This window comes from Trichomycterus rosablanca, chromosome 12, assembly GCF_030014385.1.
Source record: "Trichomycterus rosablanca isolate fTriRos1 chromosome 12, fTriRos1.hap1, whole genome shotgun sequence".
Lineage (NCBI taxonomy): Eukaryota > Metazoa > Chordata > Actinopteri > Siluriformes > Trichomycteridae > Trichomycterus > Trichomycterus rosablanca.
This window is the reverse complement of record NC_085999.1, coordinates 39,650,343-39,668,565: the sequence shown is the minus strand read 5'-3', so window position 1 is coordinate 39,668,565 and position 18,223 is coordinate 39,650,343. Positions and strand designations below refer to the sequence as shown.

General features: G+C 39.4%; 1 protein-coding gene across 1 annotated transcript in view; it reads right to left on the bottom strand.

Annotated features, from left to right (window-relative positions):
- The window catches only part of LOC134324568 (receptor tyrosine-protein kinase erbB-4-like), a 278,349-nt gene extending 262,388 nt beyond the window's left edge, over window positions 1-15,961 (bottom strand). Inside the window, exon 1 of the mRNA XM_063006454.1 lies at window positions 15,586-15,961. Coding sequence (XP_062862524.1) covers window positions 15,586-15,658 — 73 coding nt within the window. The 5' untranslated portion in view covers window positions 15,659-15,961. The remainder of the gene's footprint in view (window positions 1-15,585) is intronic.
- Window positions 15,962-18,223: the final 2,262 nt, after the last annotated feature.

The following is an 18,223-nucleotide window of genomic DNA, read 5'->3' as shown; positions in this document are numbered from 1 at the left end:
CTCGTCTCTCTCCGTACGCGCGGAAGACGAACCGTTAGCTGTTAGCCGTCGCTCCTGCGCTCCGACGCTCCGACGCTCCGACGTCGACTTTAATTGCAGCCTGACAAACTCAGTCTCGAAATTCGCCGGCGAGGCACAAAGGCGCCTCTCAGACCGGATTTAACGGACGTCTGAGCCGCGCTTTGTACGATACGGTGAGTCACGGCCCGACGCGCAACTGAAGCGCCGCACGCAGCCATGCTAGCTCAGGCTGAAACAATAGCTGACGAGCCGTTAGCGTTGATTGGCATCGCGACTCCTGTTTGTTTCCTCGCCGCCTGTCAGGCACTCGGCCGCCCGTCAGTCAACGCAGAGGGATGAATTATTACCGCACGGGTCTGATTATCCTCACGCAGGGTAACGGGGTTCTGTTTTGCTACATCAATGCCTGACCTGTGGGCACAAATTCCCACAGACCTGTGCACTATACGGCCAAAAGTATTCGGACGCCCGACCGCGACCTTGCTGGACGTTCAGGTTTAAAAAACAAACATATTAAAATCGAGCGCCCTCTGTGTGACCTTTCCATCTAGAACAGCAGCCGCTCCTCTTCATGAGAAGCTGCTCACAGGAGTTTGGAGTGTCTCTGTGTGTGGGAATTTGTCCCCGTTTAGTCATGTCGATGTCCCAGTTCATCCCAGAGCTGTTGAGTGGGGCTGAGGTCAGGGCTCTGTGCTGGACACTGGAGCTTCTTTATATAGAGCTCGCTCATGCTGGAACAGGAAAGGACCTTCCCTAAACTTCCCTAGACTTGGCACAGTTTTTACGCCTGGCACAACCCTCCTATTTGTATCCGGGCTTGTGACCTGCACTGAGAGCGCACCGACATGTCAAGTGCGCCTCCTAATGGTCCGACTGTCTCGTCCAATAGTTAGAAATCAGTTTATAGGGGTTTGAAGGTTAATTGGTTGCATTTGTCACAGGGAGAACATGCAAACTCCACACAGAAAGGACCCGGGTCGCTCAGCCTGGGAATCGAACCCAGGACCTTCCTGCTGTGAGGCGACAGTGCTACCCACCGAGCCAAGGTGCCGCCCCGACCCTCGAATATACTGATGTAAACATGATAAACACAGTCCACTCAATGTTAGGATCAGTCAGTGTTCCGGTCATTTGTTGATGGCAGGAATGTTTTAGAATGGCATGAAACCCCAACACACACCCCCAACTCTGGCATATGTGCCCACCTTGTTACATGTGCCAACCTAGTCACATGTGCCCACCTTGTTACATGTGCCCACCTAGTCACATGTGCCCACCCTGGTATATATGCCCACCTTGTTACACATGCCCACAGTAATCGCTATACGTAACCGTCTTCTGCACCGTCAGAGTACTAATGCATCCACTGATGGAGACCTCATATAACGTACAATGTCGTACAGATGAAAGTTTGGGACTCGGACGTGACCCTCCTATATTTCTTTACATTAATAAATATTTGTACATCCTGGTATTTTAAACATGATTCTGGTGTTTATAGGATTTATTTATTTATAATAAGTGTAAGTACAGGCCTGAGTTTAAAACGCAGGCGTTGGTTCGAAGGACGCGGTTACGGATCCAGCTGCCGTCAGAACCTGATCTTCCCTTGACATCTAGACCACAGATCACGGCTCTGACAGGCCGAGCGGCGTTTACGACTGTCGGGTCACGGTCACGTGCTCCGAAAACGGCACGAGGGTGGAATGTGGGCACAGCAGGTGCAGAGAATGGAAAACAAACACATAAACACGGACCGATATAAACCGGGTACCTCAACGCTGCCCTCAACACTGCCCTCAACACTGCCCTCAACGTCTCCATGTTTAGATCTCTCATGATGGGTATGTGCTATGATTGAAACACAGCGGTACTTCCCCAAACTGATTAATAAACACATGTGTGTCACCAGTCAGAATAAAACAGAATAAAATCAGAAAAACTTAGAACTTAGGTATGGTATGGTATGGTATGGTATGGTATAAGATGATTTGCCTTTATTTATTATATATACGTTTACACATGTACGGTACAACCACATTTTTCATCCGTATATTCCAGTTTGTCTGAAAGCGGGGCTCAGAGCACAGGATCAGCCATTGTACCACGCCCCTGGAGCAGACAGGGTTAAGGGCCTTGCTCAAGGGCCCAACAGTGGCTGCATAGCTGAGATGGGATTTGAACTCTCAACTTTTCAGTTGATAGCCCAAAGCTCCACCCACTAAGCTACCACTGTTCCTAATGGTATGATATTGTATGGTTTTGTGTGGTTTGGTACGGTGTGGTGTTATATGGTACAGTCCGGTATGGTATGGTACATTATGGAATTGTATAACATGGTACAGTCTGGTATTGTATGGTATTATATGGTACAGTATGGTGTGGTGTGGTATGGTACAGTCCGGTATGGTCTGGTACGATATGGCTCTGTATGGTATGGTAAAGTGTTTTATGGCATGGTACGAACTTGTATTGTGTGGTAGGTTATGGTATGGTGTAGTATGGTGTTATATGGTACGGTATGGTATTGTAAGGTATGGTATGATACAGTACAGAATGGTATGGTCTGGTGTTGTATGGTATTACATGGTACGGCCTGGTATTGTATGGTATGGTATGGTATGATACAAAACGTTACGATATGGTATGGTACAGTCCGCTATTACTGTATATGGTATGGTGTTATATGGTACGATCCAATATAGTATGGTATGGTATGATACGGTACGGAACTATATGGTACGGATTGGTATTGTATGGAATGGTTTGGTACGGTATGGTACGTACGGTACAGTGTAGTATTATATGGTATGGTATGGTATGGTATGGTGTATGATATGGTACAGTGTAATATTATATGGTACAGTCTGGTATTATATGGTATGGTATGGTATGGTATGGTATGGTATGGTATGGTGTATGGTACAGTATGGTGTTGTATGGTACAGTATGGTACAGTATGGTGTGGTGTTATATGATATGGTACAGTGGAGTATTATATGGTATAGTCTGGTATTATATGGTTTGGTATGGTATGGTATGGTATGGTGTTGTATGGTACAGTATGGTGTTGTATGGTATGGTGTTGTATGGTACAGTATGGTGTTGTATGGTATGGTGTTGTATGGTACAGTATGGTGTTGTATGGTATGGTGTTGTATGGTACAGTATGGTGTTGTATGATATGGTACAGTGTAATATTAACACACGCGAGACAGATTGGTATTATATGGTATGGTATGGTATGGTATGGTATGGTATGGTATGGTATGGTATGGTGTTGTATGGTGTTGTATGGTACAGTGTAGTGTTATATGATATGGTACAGTCTGGTGTTATGTGGTACGGTCTGGTATTGTATGGTATTGTATGGTGTATGATATGGTACAGTGTAATATTATATGGCACAGTCTGGTATTATATGGTATGGTATGGTATTGTATGGTGTTGTATGGTGTTGTATGGTACAGTATGGTATGGTGTTATATGATATGGTACAGTTGAGTATTATATGGTATAGTCTGGTATTATATGGTATGGTATTATATGGTATGGTGTTGTATGGTACAGTATGGTACAGTATGGTACAGTATGGTATGGTGTTATATGATATGGTACAGTTGAGTATTATATGGTATAGTCTGGTATTATATGGTATGGTATGGTATGATATTGTATGGTACAGTATGGTGTGGTGTTATATGATATTGTATGGTACAGTATGGTGTGGTGTTATATGATATGGTACAGTGTACTGTAGTATTATATGGTACAGTCTGGTATTATATGGTATGGTATGGTATGATATGGTACAGTGTTATATGATATGGTACAGTCTGGTGTTATGTGGTACGGTCTGGTATTGTATGGTATTGTATGGTGTATGATATGGTACAGTGTAATATTATATGGTACAGTCTGGTATTATATGGTATGGTATGGTGTTGTATGGTACAGTATGGTATGGTGTTATATGATATGGTACAGTTGAGTATTATATGGTATAGTCTGGTATTATATGGTATGGTATGGTATGATATTGTATGGTACAGTATGGTGTGGTGTTATATGATATGGTACAGTGTACTGTAGTATTATATGGTACAGTGTGGTATTATATGGTATGGTATGGTGTTGTATGGTGTTGTATGGTGTTGTATGGTGTTGTATGATGTTGTATGGTGTGGTGTTATATGATATGGTACAGTTGAGTATTATATGGTATATTTCTGGTATTATATGGTTTGGTATGGTATGGTACGTACAGTGGAGTATTATATGGTATTATTTGTGATACATACGTATACACGTGTACAGTACAATGAAATGCTTGTTCCTAATAGAGCGCAGGATCAGTCACTGTACGGCGCCCCTAGAGGCCAGAGGGTTAAAGCTCTACCCACTAGACCACCGCTGTCCCGTGCAGTGTTGCATCCCTTTTTTCCACCAATCACGACCTGCTGTCGAATTTTGGACCCTCGTGAGTACGTGACCGTGAGGGTGGGTGCAGGTTCCAGGTATCGATCGTGTACATATAGGAGCGAGGTAACACGGAGTCAGAGTTTCATCACACGCACAAACATCATGTGATCTGTGTGAGCTGAAAGCAGAGCAGCGGATAAAGCCGTGTATTATTAGCCGACGCCCTCTGATCCACCTTGTACCCGCCTGGCATGAGAAAAACTCCAGGAACTGGAGGAGGGTTCATGGGAAACGGGATATTACGGGAGCGATGGACGGAGACTGTAAGAGACAGAACGTGTGAGTGGAGGGTGTCCATAATAATAATGATAATAATAATAATAATAATAATAATAATAATAATGATAATAATAATAATAATAATAATAATAATAATAATAATAATGATAATAATAATAATAATAATAATAATAATAATGATAATAATAATAATGATAATAATAATAATAATAATAATAATAATAATAATAATAATAATGATAATAATAATAATAATAATAATAATAATGATGATAATAATAATAATAATAATAATGATAATAATAACAATAATGATAATAATAATAATAATAATAATAATAATAATAATAATAATGATAATAATAATAATAATAATAATAATAGATATAATAATAATAATAGAAATAATAATACTAATGAATAATAATAATAATAATAATAGATATAATAATAATAATAGAAATAATAATACTAATGAATAATAATAATAATAATAGAAATATTATTAATAATAGTAATAATAATAATAATAATAATACAAATAATTAATAACAATACTAATAATTAATAATAATAATGATAATAATAATAATAATAATAGAAATAATAATAATAAGAATTAATAATAATAATAATAATAATCATAATGATATTATTAATAATAGTAATAATAATAGAAATAATAATACAAAATTATTAATAATAATAATAATAATAATAAAAATTCTAATAATAATAATAATAATACTAATAATAATAATAATAATAATAATAATAGTATGCGTCCATCAACAACAATTAATTGTGGGCCGGTTGGGGACAGCCAAATTAAAGTAAAGCAAAGTAAGAATGACAGCGTGTGGATCAGGTGGGTAGTACGGAGCAGGATGGTTACTAGGTTTTCACACAGACCTCTAGAGTTCGAGCAAATTAGAGGCAGAGCAGATGAAAGGCAGTGTAATCTAGAGGCAAAGCAATCCAGTGGTAAAGTGAGGTAGAGCAACGTGAGCGATAGTGACAGTATACAATGAACAAGGACCATGGGAGCTAGAGGCAAAACAGTTAAAGGCAGAGTGATTGAGAGGCAGTGTGGTGACTCTGAGGCAGAGTGATCGAGAGGCAGTATGGTGACTCTGAGGCAGAGTGATCGAGAGGCAGTATGGTGACTCCAAGGCAAAGTGACCGGGAGGCAGTATGGTGACTCTAAGGCAGAGTGCCCGAGAGGCAGAACGGTGACTCCAAGGCAGAGTGATCAAGAGGCAGAACGGTGACTCCAAGGCAGAGTGATCAAGAGGCAGAACGGTGACTCCAAGGCAGAGTGATCAAGAGGCAGAACGGTGACTCCAAGGCAGAGTGATCAAGAGGCAGAACGGTGACTCCAAGGCAGAGTGATCAAGAGGCAGAACGGTGACTCCAAGGCAGAGTGATCGAGAGGCAGAACGGTGACTCCAAGGCAGAGTGATCAAGAGGCAGAACGGTGACTACAAGGCAGAGTGATCAAGAGGCAGAACGGTGACTCCAAGGCAGAGTGATCAAGAGGCAGAACGGTGACTCCAAGGCAGAGTAATCGAGAGGCAGTATAATGACTCCAAGGCAGAGTGGCTCAGAGGCAGTATGGTGACTCTGAGGCAAAGTGACCGAGAGGCAAAGTAATAAAGAGGCACATCAAACCCAAATGAGTTTGAACGTGAGGCAGGGTAAGCAAAACACAGCACATGAGGGACGACCTCAAAACGAGGCAGAAAGGGACGTCCAGCTGGAGCGCGCGACTCAGAGCCGGGGCAGAGAGCGGCACCGTGCCACGGGGAATCAAAGAGAGCTTTTCTTCCCATTGAGCCGGCCGGGCACCGAGGTCACCCGCTCTTTCATGAGCCTCAGAGTAGGAAGAGATGAATGAGTGAGCTGTGTGAGACGATGGAGGACGACTCTCGCCCCGCTCTGACGGAATAAACAGAGGCAGAACGGACGGGGTAACGTTCAGACGGGCGCTGGTCTCAAATATATCAATAAATAAATAAATAAATAAAGAGAAAACTGAAAAGCATCAGAGATCAGAGACGGGTTAGTTAAAGATGAGAGACGGGTTAACCCTGTCAGACGGGATTCCACCTGAGCTCTCGAGGGTTTCTGCTCTTCACCTCTTTAATTATTAGGTTTATTTTTATATTTGGGACGCTCTCAGACCCTGACGACGTTCCTCTATCCTGACACTAAACTGTGCCGGGTCGACTTTAACCAGGATGTCCGGCGTCACTGATGTGAAGCAGCCAATCAGCACCTCCAGTTACTGGGTTCACTTCTTTTACTGTATGGAACCCCAGGATGGCAACACCTACACTACACACACAAAAGTATTGGGACGCCCCTCACTTCTAATTACTGAATTAATTCGTTTCATTCAGGTGTAATAAATCAGTTCTATAAAGGAAATTATATGCTTTCGACTTGGCAGCAACAGTTAAGGGAAGGTCCTTTCCTGTTCCAGCATGAGTGAGCTCTATAAAGTCATGAAGAAACTCCAGCATCCTGCACAGAGCCCTGACCTCAACCATAATATTAATAATAATATTAATAATAATAATAATAATAATCATAATCATAATCATAATTAATAATAATCATAATAATAATTAAATAATAATAATAATAAAAATAAAAATTAAAATATTAAAAATAATGATATAACAATGATAATTAAATAATAATAATAATAATAAAATAAATATAATTAAATAACAATAAATTAAATATAATTAAATAATAATAATAATAAAATAAATATAATTAAATAATAATAAAATAAATATAATTAAATAATAATAATAATAATAATAATAATAATAAAATAAATATAATTAAATAATAATTAAATAAGTTGAATTAAATAATAGTTAATAATAATAATAATAATAATAATAATAATAATAACAACGACTAGAGGTGCATTTCCTGAAGAAAATGCGAGTGTGATTGCAGCAATGGTGGGTGGGCGGCAGTGTGTACCTAAAAGCAGTATCCAAGTCAAGGTGTCATCAGGCTGTACCATTTAGAGTTGGAATGGCGTCGATATCTCAAACTTTCAAAAAATGAATGGAAGTGAATGGGGGTAAAAAGTGTATAAAAACGGGCGTGGCTGGCAAACGGGAGAGCGGATCCAAAAGCTGTATACAAGCCGTCCATTCCTCAATGGGCCGGACGATTTAGAGATTGCCTACTGCAATCACACTAATAATGTGTTACTCACGACCCTCCTCAGTCAGGAGTGGAGGTCTGCAGCAGAAATACCATCAGGGAATTGGATACGACTAAATTTAGGTGAAAATGCATTGAACCTGATATAAATATCAGATTGTGACAGAGTTTAATTCTAAATCACTTCACCTTTAGAGACGCTGAACGTTTTTCTGAACGTTTTTACTGGCTGACAGGATTTAATCCAGGTTTAGGCTGATTAGCCACAGCGCTAGTCGTGTTCCTGTCGTTTCAGCGTAGCTTGTAAATGTCACAGAAGAAACTGATTTAAATTCACGGCAGCAGAAAGACGGCGTTCTGATCATCAGCGCTCCCCTGATAACGATCACTAATCCACATTAGAGCCGCTGGATTAAGATTTCACACAGACAATTAGTCCAACGATCCTGAGCGGCTGCACCAGAGAAACGCTAATCAAACGCTAACCAGAACTCTGGATCGAACCCACGCTCACGCAGTACCACACTGTGGCACAACTACAATCTAACTACAATCTAACTACAATCCAACAACAACCTAACTACAATCCAACAACAACCTAACTACAATCTAACTACAATCCAACAACAACCTAACTACAATCCAACAACAACCTAACTACAATCTAACTACAATCCAACAACAACCTAACTACAATCTAACTACAATCCAACAACAACCTAACTACAATCTAACTACAATCCAACAACAACCTAACTACAATCTAACTACAATCCAACAACAACCTAACTACAACCTAACTACAATCCAACAACAACCTAACTACAACCTAACTACAATCCAACAACAACCTAACTACAACCTAACTACAATCTAACTACTGTACAATCCAACAACAACCTAACTACAATCTAACTACAATCCAACAACAACCTAACTACAATCTAACTACTGTACAATCCAACAACAACCTAACTACAATCTAACTACAATCCAACAACAACCTAACTACAACCTAACTACAATCTAACTACAGTCTAACTGTAAAGAAAAGTGTCGCGTAACAACAAGGGTCAGACTCTCAGGGTCTGAAAACAATCCCAGCAAGTGCGACTTTTCTCACCAAAACAAATTCTAATATAGTGAATTAAACCAGAGCAGTGAGTTATTTTCTACTCATTTCTACTTCCACAATTCTCTAAATCAAATAAAGCCAAAGTGATTTGTAGAATAAAGACAAATAAATTTTAAAATGAAGTTGAAATGATTTGCAGAATTAAGTCAAAATATTGTATAAAATTTGATGGAAATGATTTGTAGAATTAAGCTGAAATGATTTGCAGAATTAGGCTGAAACAAATGCTCGAATTTACTTTCTCTGGGGTCTGGTTTGAGAAAACATTTTGCAAATGTGGATATAGATAAGAATAGAATAGAACAAAGTAGAGTACAGCAGAGTAGAATAGAATACAGTAGAACAAAGTACAGTAGAATAGAATAGAGTAGAGTAGAGTAGAATAGAACAGAGTAGAATAGAATAGAATAGTGCAGAATAGAATAGTGTAGAATAGAATAGAGTAGAGTACAATATAGTAGAATAGAATAGTGTACAATAGAATAGAGTAGAGTAGAATAGAACAGAGAAGAACAGAGTAGAATAGAATAGTGTAGAATAGAATAGTGTACAATAGAATAGAGTAGAATAGAATAGAATAGTGTAGAATAGAATAGAGTAGAGTACAATATAGTAGAATAGAATAGTGTACAATAGAATAGAGTAGAATAGAATAGAACAGAGAAGAACAAAATAGAATAGAACAGAGTAGAGTAGAATATAATAGAATTGAACAGAACACCTTTATTTGTAATAAATAATCTACACATGTACAGTACAATGAAACGCTTTCTCCTTGTATACCGTTTAGGGTCAGAGCAGGGATTCAAACTCACAACCTTCCGATCAAGCCCACTGTGCCAGTGCAGAGTACAAAGTCAGATACAAATACGAGTGACTAACTCAGTAATTCAGTAATTCAGTAATTCAGTAATTCAGTAATTCGCACCGATATTTTAATAGACGCTCTTTGTTGTGTAGGTGCAGGTGGAGAGGAAAATGGGGGGGGGCTTAGAAGGGTGAGCTTGTAATCAAGGTTCTGATTCATTCCAGAAGTGTTCAGTGGGGGTGAGGTCAAGGCTCCTAACACCAAACGCTTTAATTCAGGTGTTTATGGACGTGACTTGGACTGTGCACAGGGGCAAATCGTTGCTGAACTCAATAACGAGGGACGTCCACATACTTCTGACCCCACAGTGTACTCGCTAATACTACATACTGAGTATTTAGGGAGATGAAGACCAGTCTGGGTGAGCGATGCTGTTGCAGGGTTATTCTGTACTGTGCACCCTCGTGTGTGTAGATTAATACGTTTGTTAGGAAGCATTAATCTAAAATTCATCCGGGGATTCAAACCAAACCAAACGTAGCAAACGTGAACCAACAGTCTGAATTGAGATTCACACTTCGGGCCCCCGGGGGTCACAGACATCAATGTTTCATACTGAGGTAAAAAAATCAGAAAATCACGATGAAACAGAATAATAAGAGTAATCTGATCAAAGCAGCACCTGAGAAACACTCGTCCAGACCCCCGAAAGAGCCTTCAATCTACATCGACTGCTCACAAACGCAAACATGGCAGGAGCGCCGGTTACATGGTTAATAACTGAACAGTAGATCGATGTAAGGAAACCCTGATCTGCTGCACAAAGAGCATCGACACTGAACAAACACAACCAGAGTTCATGGATTATGTGTGTGTGCGTATGTGTGTGTGTGTGTGTGGGGGGGGGGGGTGGTTGAGGGTCAAAATATTGCTTTGCAGTTGAATTTTAAAATTATTCCACATAAAGCAGCAAAAAAAATATATATAACCTGCAGCGTAAATAAATCCAAAACCACTAGTACACACTGGTTTATTATTTATTTGTTTTTATGTGTCCTGGAGTCACGCTGACCTTCATTCATCATCCAGACTGGTTCAGAATTAAAATATAAATTTATTTAATCATTATTTTTATTATTTTTATTATTATTATTATTATTATTATTTTCATTATTATTATTATTATTATTTTTCATTGTTGTTATTAATATATTGTTATTTAATATTATTATTATTATTATTAATAGTACTTATTGTAAGTATTATTATTTTTAATATTTTTTTTATTTAATATTGTTAATTATTATTGTTGTTATTTATTGTTATTTTTAAATAATTTTTAATTGTTGTAGTTTTTAATATATTATAACTATTATTAAGGTATTATTATTATTATTGTTATTATTATTAACATATTACTAGTATTACTGTTATTTTATTAGGATTTAGATTAATTATTATTATTACTACTATTACTATTATTATTACTACTATAGCTGTTGTTATTATTATTATTATTTATTTATTTATTTAATTATTCATTTATTTTCAACCTTTCTTGCTTGGGTTGCCAAATTGTTTTAAATCGCTCCACTCCAAAAACAACATTGTGAGGTTTAGTACCTTGATGTTTTTGTTATTTCTGTTATTTTTTATAAATCAAAAGTGTTCAGGCAGAGAAATGTATAAATACTGGATTCAGCTTTATAAAAACACACTGTGTAGGGATCAGTGTGTGTGTGTGTGTGTGTGTGTGTGTGTGTGTGTGTGTGTGTGTGTGTGTGTGTGTGTGGATGTAGCGAGCATCTCCGGTTGTTACCACCCCCATGTGGAGAAGCAGGCCACTCTACAGAGCATTTACTTTAAAGTTCACACACACAAAGCATCCATGATTATAAATACACTCATCCAAAATCCATCATTTATTTTAAACTGTAGTAAACCGGGGCGAGAATCACATCATCATGCAGAATTAAATACAAACCCTGCTGACCTGGAGAAAAGAGCACAAACAGAGGAGCAGAAAAAACAAGTTCATTCACCTTGCACAACATGTACACACCGGAATAACAGATATGAAACCTGAAATCAGTTTCTCAGAACAGTTTTAATTCTAATCCCAGACCTAAAGCTGAGCCACATCCCTTTCATTTTATTATAAAAATCAGTAGAAACTGAGTCATTATAAAAATAATAAATTATAAATATGAATAAATCTGGTGTTGTGTTCCTAAAGCTGCTGTCAGAGTCCCAGAACGTCAAAAACATTATTTTAAGTCCAATATTAATGTTACTGTAACCCTAAAGTTAGAGATATTCTTTTATTATTATTATTATTATTATTACTATTTTTTATTTTTTATTATTATTTATTGTCATAATAATTTGTATTATTGTTTTTGTTATTAATGAATTATTATTATTATATTACTATTTTTATTTATTATTGTTATTATTTGCTGTCATAATTACTTTTATTACTTTTATTTTGTTATTGATATATTATTACTACTATTATTATACTACTATTATTTTTATAAAATTTTTTATTATTGTCATAATTATTGTTATTCCTGTTATTAATATATTATTATTAATTGTTATTATTATTTATTGTCATAATTATTTGTATTATTGTTGTTGTTAATATATTATTACTATTATTAAGGTTATTATTATTATTTATTTTTAGCCTTTCTTGCCTTTCTTGGCTTGTGCGAGTGTTCGGGTGGGTTGCCAGATTGTTCTGAATGGCTTCATTCCAGAAACAACATTGTGCCCCTTTTTATACCTTGTTATCATTGTTATTTCTGTTTAAACTAAATGATAATGGTGGCTTATTTATTTAGGAAGAGGGTGTGATATAAATTAAATAATTATAGTATATATCGTTACCCTCCAGAACTGATTTAGCATGTCATGTGTAAACAAAAGAACGTTTATGTAGGACGGTTTTATTTAAGCTTTATTTCTCATGAATTAAATTGATTAATTAAATTGTATGGGCACTGATTAATAACACAATGAGACACATAAATAAAATAAAAAAAATGTATCTGCAGAAATCTGCTGTATGGCACACCAGGGTTGCCAGATTGACAAGATTATTTTCACCCAGAGGAGAAAAGCATTTAATCACTACAGTTTAATCAAAATGCCTCAATCACTTTTACCAACAACTTTACCTCATTTACTCACTCATTTATAGAAGCCAATCAACCTACTGTTATGTTTTGTTAGGGAGGGAGTAAAGCACCTAAAGAAATCCTACACTGACAGTAAGAACATGTAAAACTCCTCAGTGACCAGGCGTGAGGATCGAACCCCGGTCCCCAGGATCCACGCTGCTGTGTTGCACTATACCAGCTGCCCCACTGTTTCACTATACAGCTCATAAATCCACATAAACACAGACTGACTCCCATACAACATGAGGAGGTTTTTATATAGAAAACATCTGTGCCAACCATCCCTGCAGCACATGCCAACCAACTCCATGTAGGGTCGGCTGGCACAAGTGCACGGCACGCTAATAATCGGAGAAACGCTGCACACTGCAAAACACAAGTTCCTCAGAGTGTTCTTACATCCCATATCATCTGGTCACAGGCACACCTTTCTTTCCATTCTTTCCAGGGTCACGGCGAGTCCAGTTCACCGAGGAAACTTTGTGCCAGATAGGAATACCCCGGACAGGCCGGCAATCCACAAAAATCCCCCAGAAACAGGCACTCGGCCAGCCGGCAGCACCGCTGAGAAACGAACCCGGATCTCAGTGGTAGTGGGCTGGCATAATAACCGCTGTGCCGCCTGAGCGCCCCACAGGCACACCTGAGAACGAGGAGCCTGTAGCAGGGGTTCCAGCTGTGCTACAACATGCCAGACATTATAAATCCATCATAATGCTCACTGCGTGGTAGAGAAACACAGAGCTGCATTCATTCCGCGCTGGTGGGATCGTAAATGCCTCGAATTATTAACGACATTCATTAAAATGATTAATACACGACACCTGATTGGACGGTACATGTGTTTGTGCCAGTGCTTGGAGTTTGCATGTTCTCACGGTATCTGTGAGGGTTTCCTCCGGGTGCTCCGATTTCCTCCTACAGTCCAAAGACGTGCAGTCAGGATAACTGGAGGTACAAAAATGCCCTAGATGTGTGTGCATGTGTGTGTGTGTGTGTGTGTTTGTGTGTGTTTGCCCTGTGATGGACTGCCAACCAGTCAGGGGTGTTTTCAGCATATCGTCCAGTGAACTGGACCCACAGCGACCCTGAACAGCATAAAGTGGGGGTAAACAATGATTGAATCTCAGAAAACCATCCAAATTTGTACCAGGTTCAGTACTGTTGGTTAGTTAGTAGGTATACTATTACTAATTTAGACTAACACAGAAGTTAGTGGGATTGACCTGGTGTTACTTGACCCGGGGTTTAAAATCTTACTCTATTTTAAATAGTAAATCAACCAATTTGTCCCAATTTATTCCGATGTAAGGTTCATTCCGAGCTGCCTTTCTGAGTATTACCGGATTGTACACGTCTAGTGAGCTGGTGTGGTGTAATTTAAGAGACACGCTGCTGAGTTTGGGGGTTCGAATCCCGGGCTGGGATCACAGAGTTACGTGGACCTGGCCATTAGTGCTGAGGTGTGTTTGGGGTGTGTTTGGTACTAAATCAAATACGCAGACAAACGAGCTGCTGTAGAGACCCCTAGTGGTGGCAGGCGAAAATAACATCATTAATTCACCAGCTCTTACACGTCTAGTGTTTTTATAAGTAAATTGTAAATCCAGTTCTAGACTCAGAACAGCTGATTGTTGATCTATGGTCTGAAAATAATACATGATGCAGGTATCGTGTTAATAACAGACTCTGTATAACTGTGAATGCAGATTAACGGGGCAAACCTTACCACAAAACAACACTGTGGCAACCAACCTCATACCCCTGTACCCATATACTGAAATCCTACTGGTAAACCTAAATAAATACTGTTCTCAGCTTGTTGGATCATGTAATTTATCTGATTTATTTCTGATACTGGTGTGATCATGGAATATAACACATGTATAACCCTGTGTGTATATTTATGGTCAGCTTGGGTTACTCGTCTCTGGATTGTAATGCATTAAAACTGACCTGAACCCCAAAAATAAACTAAATCATAAAACTATAATCATACACAGTCCAGTACTGACTTACTTGGCTTTAAGGAAACAGAATCATGGCTACACACTTCAGATATTCTCCTAAAACTGTAAATGCAGGTTCAAAATACAACAGTGTCGATCAACCGGTCTCCCTCACCACACGTGTTGCGATATCTGTTGATCAGATGACACTCGAAGATAAATATGTGTGTCTATTATTTTTTGGTGCTTGATGGATCCTGTAACGTCCTGATTTAGGCATGGAACTGTATGATCAGAGCGCACAACACACCTACTGGCTGGACTCACTTACATACCAGCATGTCACACACACTCACACACTCACACACTCACGGATCATACCAGTACAAGTGACAGCACACACACACACACACACACACACACACACACACACACACACACACACTGCGGATCCTCAGTGACCCTACAACCGTGAAACAGAGCCAAACTAAACCAGCACCGCACCTACCAGCCAAAAAAAGAAACAAAGCTCAGAATAAAAGCACCAAACTTGGCACCCATGCGCCTTACCTTGCTGTGAGTTGGTCCCTCGCAGTGGCACGGAGCCGATCAGCAATGCCAAGCAGCACAGGAGACGAAACATGGTTCACTTCGACACTAAACCCAACTCCCATCGAATAAAGCTCCTCAGAAATAAGCTCCCATGTCCGAGCGCGGCTCCTCCGCCAGTGCGCTCCCGGACTTCAACTGGCGCCGCTGCCGCTGCTGCTGGTGCGACTGTGAGATTGTAAGATTTTAAGATTTGTGGGGTTTTTTAAATCAGTCCTCCCCGCTCCGCTCGATCAGATCGATGCCCACTCGAGTGCTGTGCCCGCTGTGCCCCTCTCACAGTGCGCAGGTTCGGAGTGCTGAAGCGCGCTGGGCAGAATGGTTGTGCTGGTGAAGCTTCATGCCATCGGTCTCTCCACACACACTTCCACTCCACCACAAACCCTCAATAAACACGCCCACCTGCTCCCTCAGCCCCGCCCACTGCCACGGGACTGGTCAGAATGAGCCTAATTACGCACAAACCCCGCCCATCGCGCTTCTCATTGGCTCGCAGGGTCCGTGCCGTCCGAGTGCACCTGTCTCTGTGGATACAGATCAGACTGCCTGGTACAACAACTATCAACTTTCACCCCAAAACACCCCAAACATGCACACAAACACCACAAACATACATCAAACACGCACCAAACATCCCAAACACGCACCAAATATACACCAGACAACCCAAACACACTCACAACACACACCAAACACCCTTAAACACATCACAAACACTCCAGATAGCACCAAACACACATCAAACACCACAAACATGTACCAAACACGCACCAAATACACATCAGACAACCCAAACACGCACCAAACACCACAAAAACGCACCAAATACACATCAGACAACCCAAACATGCACACAAACACCACAAACATACATCAAACACGCACCAAACATCCCAAACACGCACCAAACATCCCAAACACGCACCAAATATACACCAGACAACCCAAACACACTCACAACACACACCAAACACCCTTAAACACATCACAAACACTCCAGATAGCACCAAACACACATCAAACACCACAAACATGTACCAAACACGCACCAAATACACATCAGACAACCCAAACATGCATCAAACACCACAAAAACGCACCAAATACACACCAGACAACCTAAACACACATGAAACACACACCTAACACCCCAAAACACATCACAATCACTCACTCCAGAAAGCACCCAATACATCCCGAACAAACACAAAACACCCCAAACACGCACCAAGTACACACCAGACAACCCAAACACGCACCAAACACCACAAACACCCACCAAACACCCCAAACACGCACCAAATACACACCAGACAACCTAAACACACATGAAACACACACCTAACACCCCAAAACACATCACAATCACTCACTCCAGAAAGCACCCAATACATCCCGAACAAACACAAAACACCCCAAACACGCACCAAGTACACACCAGACAACCCAAACACGCACCAAACACCACAAACACCCACCAAACACCCCAAACACGCACCAAATACACACCAGACAACCCAAACACACACCAAACACCACAAACACACACCAAATACCCACAAAACACTCAAAACACGCATCAAACACCACAATCTCACAACAAACACCCCAAACACGAACCAAACATGCACCAAATATTTTCACTACATTTACATTTTCAGCATTTAGCAGACGCTTTTATCCAAAGCGACTTACACAATGAGCGATTGAGGGTTAAGGGCCTTGCTCAGGGACCCAACAGTGGCAACTTGGTGGTGGCGGGGCTTGAACCGGCAACCTTCTGTTTACTAGTCCAGTACCTTAACCACTGAGCTATCACTGGCCCCCAAATACCCACCAAATACCCCAAACATGCACCAAATACACACCAAACACCCCAAACACATCACAAACACTCCAGATAGCACCAAATACATTCCAAACACACAATAAACACGCATCAAACAACACAAACATACACCAAACACCAATACACCCCAAACACATCCCAAACAAACACAAAACACCCCAAACACGCACCAAATACACACCAGACAACCCAAACACGCATCAAACACACATCAAACACCCAGAACACACACCAAATAACACAAACATACACCAAACAAAAACCAAACACCCCAAAACACACACCAAACACCACAAGCATGCAACAAGTACAGACCAGACAACATTATTTTTAATTAATAGTAAGAAATATGATTTTTATTAAAATATTTAAAGAAAGACAGCATGAAAAAATAAAACACAAACTAAAAAGAAAAAAATATATAAATGATAACAACAAAATGTAATGTTACCTAAATAAAATATATTGTTTTTAAAATAAATTACTAAACTAAATTGTGATTTTTTTTTTTCTAAAATTTAAACTCTAACTGGTTTCAATAATCGCACCGAGTCCAAGTTATTTTTATTTATTGACTGATTGATTGATTGATTGCATGGATTTCATTCAGGTGATCTCCAATTGCCTGAACATGCAGAAAGGAGATTAGCTGCTCTTAAATCCACATAGGTGTGTGTGTGTGTGTGTGTGTGTGTGTGTGTGTGTGTGTGTGTGTGTGTGTATGTGTAAAACATTTAGACTGTCCATGTT